General features: G+C 50.9%; 1 protein-coding gene across 1 annotated transcript in view; it reads right to left on the bottom strand.

The window, feature by feature from the left end:
- LOC107116171 (telomerase protein component 1-like) overlaps positions 1 to 10,294 on the bottom strand; it is an 86,250-nt gene that overhangs the window by 12,188 nt on the left and 63,768 nt on the right. The window contains exons 43-49 of the mRNA XM_015418043.1: positions 8,675 to 8,791; positions 7,190 to 7,297; positions 6,497 to 6,623; positions 5,467 to 5,534; positions 4,529 to 4,664; positions 2,786 to 2,925; positions 2,055 to 2,173 (exon numbers count right to left, since the gene is read on the bottom strand). Coding sequence (XP_015273529.1) covers positions 2,055 to 2,173; positions 2,786 to 2,925; positions 4,529 to 4,664; positions 5,467 to 5,534; positions 6,497 to 6,623; positions 7,190 to 7,297; positions 8,675 to 8,791 — 815 coding nt within the window. The remainder of the gene's footprint in view (positions 1 to 2,054; positions 2,174 to 2,785; positions 2,926 to 4,528; positions 4,665 to 5,466; positions 5,535 to 6,496; positions 6,624 to 7,189; positions 7,298 to 8,674; positions 8,792 to 10,294) is intronic.

Raw genomic sequence — 10,294 nt, 5'->3', positions numbered from 1 at the left:
GATGAATCACGAGCGGGCATTAAGATTGCTGGGGAAAAGATCAACAACCTCAGATATGCAGACGATACCACTCTAATGGCAGAAAGTGAAGAGGACCTAAAGAGCCTCATGCTCAGGGTAAAAGAGGAGAGCGCAAAAGTGGGCTTGAAGCTAAACATCAAAAAAACTAAGATCATGGCATCCGGCCCCATCACTCCTTGGCAAATAGAAGGGGATGTTGTGGAAGTGGTGACAGACTTCACGTTCCTGGGATCCCAGATCACCGCAGACTGTGACACCAGCCATGAAATTAAAAGACGCCTGCTCCTTGGGAGGAAAGCGATGGCGAACCTAAACAGCATGATAAAAAGCAGAGACATCACCCTGCCAACAAAAGTCCGCATGGTCAAAGCAATGGTATTCCCAGTAGTCATGTATGGCTGCGAGAGTTGGACTATAAGGAAGGCCGAGCGTCGAAGAATAGATTCTTTTGAACTATGGTGCTGGAGAAGACTCTTGAGAGTCCCTTGGACTGCAAGAAGATCAAATCAGTCAATCCTAAAAGAAATCAACCCTGACTGTTCCCTGGAAGGCCAGATAATGAAACTGAAGCTCAAATACTTTGGCCACCAAATGAGAAGGGAGCACTCACTGGAGAAGACCCTGATGCTGGGAAAGATTGAAGGTCAAAGAAGACGGGGACGGCAAAGGATGAGATGGTTGGACAGTGTCATCGACGCAACGAATATGAAATTGAGCAAACTTCAGAGGACAGCGGAAGACAGGAGGGCCTGGCGGGAGCTGGTCCATGGGGTCGCGAAGAGTCGGAATCGACTGTGCGACTGAACAACAACAGTCCTTATGGGTGGCAGAATGATGATTGATCTTGAAAAGAGCCAAGGGAGCTCTGCCAATATTTGTGTTAAGCCCTATTATGAAGCAGACAAGAAGCTGAAATTGGACCCAAGGAACATAAGAGGCTTTAGCAGGGATGTTTTTCTCTGCCATAAAATGCAGGACCCTTGACCAAACAACCGTTCATAAGCCTTAGATGTATCCGCTATAGTGTTCTGGCTGACTTGTGTGAGTTTTTCTAAAATAAATTGATCCCAATTTTTTTTAAACCATGTTTCCACCAAAGGGGGAGAGCTGGATTTCCAGACTGAAGCAATAGTCAGATCCAGATGAAGGGCACGGGCGGGAAATTTAACTGTAAAACAGCAATGTTTGAGGGTGTGTATGTGTTTCTGGAGATGGGCATCTATATTTAAGATTGTAATTAATTTAAATACTGAGTGTGCAGCTTTTCAGAGGTTGTTATAATTTAAATCTAACTCAAATTCCAGTGCTGTAAGTTGTCTAATTTGTACATTGTTTTAAATTGTAATGGCTAATGACTGCACAATAAATTTTACTTACTTTAAAAAAACACTCTGTTTTTGCTCCTCGGACTGCCAATACCTCTGCAGAAACGAGAGACAGCAGCAGAGGAACACAGACGCAGGAGCGGGGAGACCCGTTTGTGCAGAAAACATCTAAGTTCCATGAATGATCACTGTCCAGAGAAGAACGTCCCCACTGAAAAGTACTGCGTTCGCCGCATGGAGAACTCGGACAACGACATGCTCTTGCACACGTTTATTGTACTTCACACAAAACTGCAAAACGGCCCTGCAAGGCCAACTATATACACACCCACCCAGCACACCCCTAGTCCCATTGGAGGGTTTGAATGTCCCACCAAAGTGGCTATTGGTTGGTGCTGGGGGAACTAGGATCCACTGTTCCTATTGTTCAGGGGAGCTAAGCTCCTGACTGTGCCATGGACTCCTAGTGGCGGTCCGCGTACATAACACCCACCCCGGTGGATGGCCATGAGGAGCTCTGCAAAGAGAGACTCTTTCCTCACTTATCTCTTTTCTCCCGAGGCTCAGCTCTCTCACGCCAAAGCAGGTTCTAGGGCTGAGGGAATCGAAGCCTTCAGGGGTGGGAACTGGATCCCTCAGACTCCCGCTTTCCCTAAGTCCGAGAAAGGGTGACTACCAGGACGCGGGGGCTGCTCTGCCTGGCCTTACCCAACTGTCCCGTCTCCGCATCCACTGGGGTTTATGTTCCAGAGGCTGATTCCACCGGCGGCTACAAGGACCGTGTGGGAGGAGGTGAAGGCCAAGGCGGTGATGCAGCAAGAGCCAACCTGGAAGGTGGAGAGAACAGAATCCTGGACAAAGCACTGCCTCACTCAGTGTATCACTCAGCCCAGGGACACTCGAGGAGAGCAACTGAGTTTATCCGATCAACTGCGACTTTTTACAGATGCTTCCATTTTTGTGTTTTGCTCCAGAGGTACATAACCTGAGAGCTCCTCCACCCGGTACCATTTCATCTTCGCTTTCTACTGCCCCCCCCCCTTCCCCAAGGGCTGCACATTGTCGCATTTTGACTGACTGATCCTGGAAGAGGTTATTTCCAGTGGATTTTTGGTTTTGGACTTTTGCTTTGGGATTAACACAGATAACAGGTGTGTTGGTTTGCAGTACAAGATAAGATTTAAAGTCCAGCAGCACTTTAGAAGACCAACAAGATTTCCAAAGCTCCTGGAGCTCTGACTCTCAAAAGCTTACGCCCTGGAGATCTTGTTGGCCTTTCAGGTGCCACTGGGACTCAACCCTTGCTCAGATACCAAACTGTGCTCATCTGTTGGCAGGCATCGGGGGTGTCGTCCCACCTGCTCCCTGCAGCCTGCTTCTCTTCCATTCACACACCAGAGGGAGCACTCACTACCGCCCTCGCCTGGCGCACCAGTTACCTTTGCTGTTGCCACCACCTTGCCTTCCTGCCACAGCGTCAGCTCTCCCCGTTCCCCACCGGACACAGCAAACTCCCCCGTTGGGGACCAGGCCACGGCTCTGATGACCCCACAAGGCTGCGGGAGGACTTTGACATCACCTGCCGGGGATCGAGCAACTGTCAAGTTTATCCGTGTGTGATTTTAAAAGCACATGGCCTGTGGACAGAGCCTGGGATGGGCGAGGGGCAGAGCCTAGGGAATTTTAGAAGACTAAAGAGGGTGGGACCTAATAGACTGCAGTGTGTGGCTAATGGAGGGCGGGTGGGTGGGGAATCCCAAGTTCCCTGACTCGAAACACCTGCTTTATTCGTTTAACAAGTTGCCTGGTGCCAGAGCCAGAGGGCCGAAACAGTCTACAGGCAAGCACCATTACCAATGGCTGACGGGCCTAACTGCCAACGGCAGACAGACGCGCCGATACAACAGTCTCGACTACCAACTATTCCCCTGAAGAGAAGAGAGCCAGGTTCTATGGCATGGTATACACCACCGTATGAAGAGGAAACTCTTATTTTAAAAAACGGAAGGGAGACTATTCTGTGGTACAATGTTCGCAGGAGTCTGGATTGTGGGATTCCCCCAGGAAGAAAATACAGTACTTATGACCGTCCGGAGGAGCCAATTTACTCCCGCAGCCTCTGCAACGATTAAAAAATCCCCACTTTTTCTTCTTTCCAGTCGTTTTCTCCATAGACTGAGAGACGTTAAAAGTCTGACCGGGAAGAGGGGGGGGGGGCAATGGCCCGAAAGCCTGAGGTAAATTTACCTCAGACGACGAAAAAACAAAACTCCCCCTCCTTTTTTAAATGACGAGAGGAAAGAAAACTGAAGTGAAACTGAGAGAAAAAAACAAAAGCCAATCGCTAAAAAGCAACGAAAACAGCGATCCGACCAGACCCTGGACATGCGCAGTGGGGCTCCTGCGCATGCCCGGAGGGACTGGGTGCGAAAATCCGTTAAAAAGAGCTTGTTACAGCACCGGCAGATCCAGCGCAGGCGCACTAGATCCCCATTGGTGTGAAGCACAGAGACCACGAAGAAGATTAAGCAGAACCAAGCCTAATTGACTGTAAGCAAATACTGCAGAATCCCTCCAGATAATTCAACTACAGAAGCCAAGCTGTATGTTCCAGCAGAAGATTGTCTAAGATTCCGGTGTCCCTCGGTCCCCCTACACACCCCCTAGTGCCCTTCTTGGACCACCTACATGCCCCCTAGTTGTCCCCCCCCCATCTGCTCACATTTGATCATGTGACGAGGATTCTAACCCAGCCTGCCCTTTAGGTCATCCACCCCAGTGTCTTCTTTGATTGGCAGCAGTGCTCCTCTAAGCTGTGGAGTCTTGTGAACAAAAATTCTACTTTGTGAGCCACTTGCATTAAAGTTGTGAGCGAGCGATTTGGCGCCTGCATAAATTAAGTCTGCCCTGGAGCCATCCTTCCTGAGCGAAGGCAAAAAAGTGAGAGCCGGAGGCTAAAAAGCTGTGAACTAGCTCACACTAACTCCGCTTAGAGGGAACACTGATTGGCAGCGGCTCCAGTCTCATGCAGGGAACTTCCCCGGGCCCTGCCACCCGAGATCCTTTTAAATTGGAGTGGAGATGCCAGCAATTGAACCTGGGACCATCTGCTAGGGAAGCCGAGCTTTTGGCATTCTTGTGAATTCAGAAGGGGATTTTGTGTAAGCGACACAGGTACTAACCATCTCTCTTCTGAAGGGCCCACAGCCGGGCTGTTTTGTCTTTAGCTATCGTCAGGAAAGAGGAAGACGTGGGAGAAACAGCAGCAGCACCGCAAACAGCAGCCGAGTGCCCAGAAAAGACTTGGGGTTGCTCCATCTGTCAATCGGAAGAAGAGGGTGACACCGTGATGCACCTGCATATCTCTGGGTTTGGGGCAAGGCGAGGGGGAAAACCAGCTAAGGAAAGGCATCGTTGCTACTCTTGTCTTGTCCAGCACTTTAATGGCTCCACACAGCCGACAAGGAGAAAAAATAATATCTGTTATGCAGGGGGTGAGAACAGGGTCCCTTTATGGGAACGGTAGTACACCTGCTCTGAGAAAACAAGCATACATCCTTCCCTACTCTGCTTCCAGCAATTGTCGGATTAAAACATTTCTGCTAATGGAACAGATCCAAAAGATCCAGCCAAAAGCTAAGCTCTTTTCAGTCCCGTTAACTTCAGCAGCAGAGTGCAGCAGCTACACAAATCTGAAACCAATGGGATAGAAAGGAATTTAAGTTTGGCTAGGCTGTACCCCTATCGGTGTGCTTCTTTAACTGAAGGGGTTTGCATCTCTTCTTAAGTTACGAAATGAAACATAATTCTGCTTCAGCTAACCTGTGCAAGGGATGCCATCCTCATGGTTTTGTTCAGGGGGGGGGGGGAGATTTACAAAGATTTACCCCCAGAGAGAATACGCATAGTTTGAAATACATAGGGTTTCTCTCAGCAGGTGAATTAAGTATTTTTTAAAATTCAATTGCAGCTCTGTCCCCTCCCCTCAATTTTGAAAGTGTTTTTCGGCAATGGTAATAGCAGCTTCAAAGGAAAACGAGACAAAAAAACCCGGTCTAAACAGGGATGTGCCCGACAACGAGCCACAAGAGGAACGCAGCACCAGCCCCCACCCCCTTACCACCAGGGGCTTCCAAAGGTTCACGGTCCCATCAGAGCCAGCAGCAGCCAACATAAATGCTTTTTCCCCTGCTGAAAGGAGAATGAGGAAGATTTCACACTGGGAGAAAGCAGGAGAGGGGAGACAGAGGAGACTAGCCCCACGGACAATCCCCACTTTAGAGGCAATTCCTCCGCACTTCAAAAATCTGATTTCTCGTCCTTGCTTTAGGTAATTTTATTTACTTCATTTGTATCCTGGCCCTCTCCCCAATGGAGACCCAAAGCAATGTGCATCGTTATCCTCACAGCAACCATCCTGTGAGACAGGTTAGGATGAGTGGGCGTGACTGGCCCAGCACCAAGCTTCCATGGTAGAACTCCGGCTTCCTGGATTCTAGTCCCCTTAACCACTGTACATATATTTTGTTGCAGATTTGCATTGCACATATGATCATCTTTTCAACATGCCCATGAATGTAACCTGCAACAGGTATTATATATTGGGCATTTTGTGACTTGACAGCCACTGGCCTTTTAGTTTTTGCGTTTAGAAAAAACTGAAAATTAAGGTAAATGTTTCCAAACATTTGCACAGCTACAAGCGCACTTTACAAGGCAGCTCCCAGCACCTCTGCAGGCTGATTCCACCGAAGCACTGCAAACTCAATGGCAACTGAGACCAGCACCTTAGCATATCCTCAGTAGGGCTGCAGGTTCAAGTCTTCTTAAACTGCTGCCCTGGTGGTCCTAACTGGGCCAAAAGCTGGGACAGAAATGCTGTATATAAAGTTAAATTGCTCAGATTTAAGGTCTTGCAAAAGCTGTGTGCGTGACCTGAACTCAGTGGCTGGCAAACTAAAGAGGTTTTTCTGTTGTTCAAGTGGATCTTTATGCTGATCAGCCATGTGAACACCTTAAGCTGAACACATCCAAATATCAGCACACCCTGAGATTTATTTGCACGACAAGGTCAAGTGATGGGGGCAGCAGTATCAGAGCCCATTTCCCCCTCCCAGATTTCCAAAGCAGCCTGAGCAATTTATTCTTACTTGGATCCCTGAAGCCAGCACAGTGGTTGGCCCGACCCGGATGAGCCAGGAACCGGGTTTTCTCCACTCCCCGGAGGTCCCACGCCACCAGCATCCCTTCCCTATCCACGGAGATCACATGATCGTTCTGCGGTAACAGTGAGACAAGGGACAGGCATGTTTGCGATGACGATGAGCATAACACGCGCCGAATGTCCTGGGCACCAAAGAAAACTGCTCTAAAACAGCTGTGCTCTAAAACAGTGCCGATTAAAGATCTTTTGCAAAAATCTGCCTACCAAGCAATTGAGATGTTTTGTTCCAGAAACCCATCTGTGGTTCAAGGAGCTGGGAGAGCCTCTGATTCACAGTGTCCGGGGGGACCTAACAGAAGGCAGGGCGCAGAGGCCAGGGAAGTCTGCCAGCAGAGGCTAGGAGGAGTTTACGGGATGTAGTGAAAGTGATGGCATTTCTCAGAGCCAAAAAACTTTAAGGTACTCAAAAGCCATTTCAAACCATCCAAATCACACCACCTACATGCAGAAATGAGTCTCAGTACCTTCTCCCCCTCCCAAACCTTTGCTTTGGAACCCGCCCAAGTGCCCAAGCCCAAGAGATTTGCAGGAAGAGGAAAGGACTCCAAGGCCAATCTGGGGTAGGAAAGCATGAAAGTTCCACCTTCTCTCGTGAGGAACCCCCAGAGGGCCGCCTTACCTCACTTGTAACCCCGCAGACGGGGCTCTGGTGACCCAGGAACACCCGGAGGCGTTTGCCAGTCTGGGGATCCCAGAGGCAAACGGTGCAGTCGTTGGAACCAGACAGCTGTTTGGAGAGTGGCAAAACCGGACAGGAAGTTAAGAATGAGGCTGCAGAGGGCCCTCTCCCCCACCACCCACCTCAGGGACGCCTTGGGGAGTCTCAAGGGACCAGTGCTTTTGAGCAGCTCAGCCATCCGACTTCCCACTGAGTTCCACACCCCCGGCGTAGCGGCTGCATAAAACAACAGGCAGGGTGGCCGGAAAAGGGCAGGAAGCGGGAGAGTCACTGGAGGCATTTTGAAAGGGTCCGGCTTGCTTGACTCACCAGGAGCAATTCCCGCTGTGACACCCGGTGCTCAGGCCGGCGCGCCAACTGACAGGTGGGCAAGGAAGTGGGCGATTCTACCCACTGGTCAGGGCGGTGAGCTTGGGGAATTTCAGACAGCCTATATATTCTGGTACAGGAACTGTTCCCTAATGGTTTCCGGTCTGACATTTCAGACAGAACCGTTCTAGTAATGGTTCCCTACCGGGATATATTTTCACTTTCAGACAAAAACGCTTCTGTCCTGTTAGGGAAGCGCTTCTGAACAATTTTACCTACAAACTGCTTCCAAGCAGTCTTCACTTTTCTGTACCGTTTGTGAAGCGCGTTTTCCCGCCCTTTTTTGCCCACGCGGGTGATCTCCTTTCTTTTTTTAATGTTTGTTTTAGAGAGCTATAGCGCTATAACACAACACCAAAGCAGCACAACAGCAACCCCACTGGAATGCCTGGACTCCACTGGGATATATGAGATGGCTACATCTGTCCCCTGGAAACAAGTATAAAGGGCAGGGAGGCAAACCCCTTATCTTTGTGGGTTGAAGTTGGCGAGTGGTATACCTGATCCAGCTCTGTGCCAGTCACTTCCCAGCCAATTGTCTCTTGGCATGGATGGATGCACATCAGTCTGGGTTAGCAACATCTGTCTCACCAATCACTGATGCCCTGATCTCCCACTTGAAGCCTGTATCCAATGGGGTACTTGTTTCCAGGTGGCAGATGTAGCCATCTCATGTATCCCAGTGGAGTCCAGGCATTCCAATGGGGTTCCTATTGTGCTGCTTTGATGTTGTGTTATAGCGCTCTAAAACGAACGTTCCCCCCCCCAAAAAAAGGAGATCACCCGCGTGGGCAAAAAAGGGCGGGAAAACAAAGCAGTGCAATCTGAAATGCCAAACTGCTTCAGAGACAGCTCCTTACCAGTAAGGGAAAGGCTGTGTGAAATGGCAGCCCTGTACCGGTTTACTCCAAGACGGTACAGTAACGGTTTTAAAATGGCTTAAAAAGGGTAATGTGAAATGTGTTCTTGTGTGGTCCCTCCCCTGCTCCTGGAATTCTCCCCCTCTGCCCCGCACGAGAGCCCACCAACATGGACCACACGATCACCCGAACGCACCAACATGGGGCCTGCCCAGGCACAGGTGGAGATCCAGTCTTGGTGGCAGAAAGGCAGGGAGCGCCAGAGAAAGGGGGTCTTCCGGGAGGAGTCCCTCACGTCCCAGAGAAACAAGGCCTGAGAACAGAGCGGAAGCATTTGCTGTTATTGCCTTTATGGTCCTTCTTGTACTATTCTTCATGTACTATTTACCTGCTTCAGGTCTCACTTTCCCTATGAGGAAAGGTTAAAGCGCTTAGGGCTCTTTAGCTTGGAGAAACGACGACTGAGGGGAGACATGATTGAGGTTTATAAGATTATGCATGGGACAGAGCAGGTAGAGAAAGAGGTACTTTTCTCCCTTTCTCACAATACAAGAACTCGTGGGCACTCCATGAAATTGCTGAGCGGTCGGGTTAGAACGGATAAAAGGAAGTCCTTCTTCACCCAAAGAGTGATTAACACATGGAATTCACTGCCACAGGTGGTGGCGGCTACAAGCATGGATGGCTTCAAAAGGGAATTAGATATGTCGAGTTCCCCCTTTGTATGGGGAGTGGCGCCCCCGGTGGCCGTAGCGCTGGAAGGGGCGTCCAATGGTGACTAGACGGGTGGTCCCGGTGGCCAGAGAGCTTGCAGCAAAAAGGGGTTAGAGAAGGGCCTCAGACCGGCAGGGGACGGGGTTAAGTGCACCCTGTAAGTCCCTCTGCCTGCACGCTGTTACCGTCTCGCTCTCTCTCCTGTCACTCCTTTGCTTGCTTTCGCTCTCTCTCATCCTCCGCGTGCTCTTCCTCACTGGCCCTCTCTTGTACCCACCTTTTATTTGATTCCCTCCGTCCCCAGGATCGCCCCTCTGCCCCTGTGACCTGGGCCCCGCCCCCCTTTGTAAGCACCGATGCCGTCGGGGCGTTCCCTGGTTGGGCGTGTGTACGCCGCCGGCGGCCTTGGCGGCCTCGGGGCCGCGCCACCGCCGCCGTCCTGCTGCCCCGTCCCTCAAGGAGGGCCCTCGGTTCTCGCGCCACCCCGCCCTGCTCCCGCTTGCCCTGACGTCGCAGCGAGCCCCGGTCTCGTCATCGGGCTCGGCCGGGGCTGGGTGCCTCCTGCGGCCCCGCGCCTCCTCCATCTTCTGTCGGACTACGGGGCTTCTCCGGCTCTCCGCGACGGGCTCTGCCTGGTAAGCCGGGTTGCTGTCTTTCTCCCAGCGGCTCAGGGGTCTGTAGACAGTCGTCTGTGGGGTCCCCGACCCTCGGAGCGGGACAGATAAGCGTATGGAGCAGAGGTCCATCGGTGGCTCTTAGCCACAAGGTATAGATAGGGGCTCTGAGGCAAGTGATGCTCTGTCTTCTTGGTGCTTGTGGGGGTCAGCAGTGGGAGGGCTTCTAATGTCCTGGCCCCACTGGTGGACCTCCTGATGGCACTGGTATTTCTGGCCACTGTGTGATACAGAGTGTTGGACTGGATGGGCCTTTGGCCTGATCCAACATTGGCGTCTCTTATGTTCTTATGTTAAGGAAGGCAAATGACAAACGAAAGTAAAGAAATGGGCAACTGGTTTCCCCACTCCTCATCTCAACCTCTCTAACAGTGACAGTGGCCCCAGGTCACTCTGTGAGCTTCCTGGTGGAGTAGGGGTTAGAACCC

Source organism: Gekko japonicus, unplaced genomic scaffold (assembly GCF_001447785.1).
Source record: "Gekko japonicus isolate JY-2015 unplaced genomic scaffold, Gekko_japonicus_V1.1 scaffold1305, whole genome shotgun sequence".
NCBI lineage: Eukaryota > Metazoa > Chordata > Lepidosauria > Squamata > Gekkonidae > Gekko > Gekko japonicus.
The sequence above is the reverse complement of the archived record's forward strand: the minus strand, read 5'-3'. Positions and strand labels throughout refer to the sequence as shown.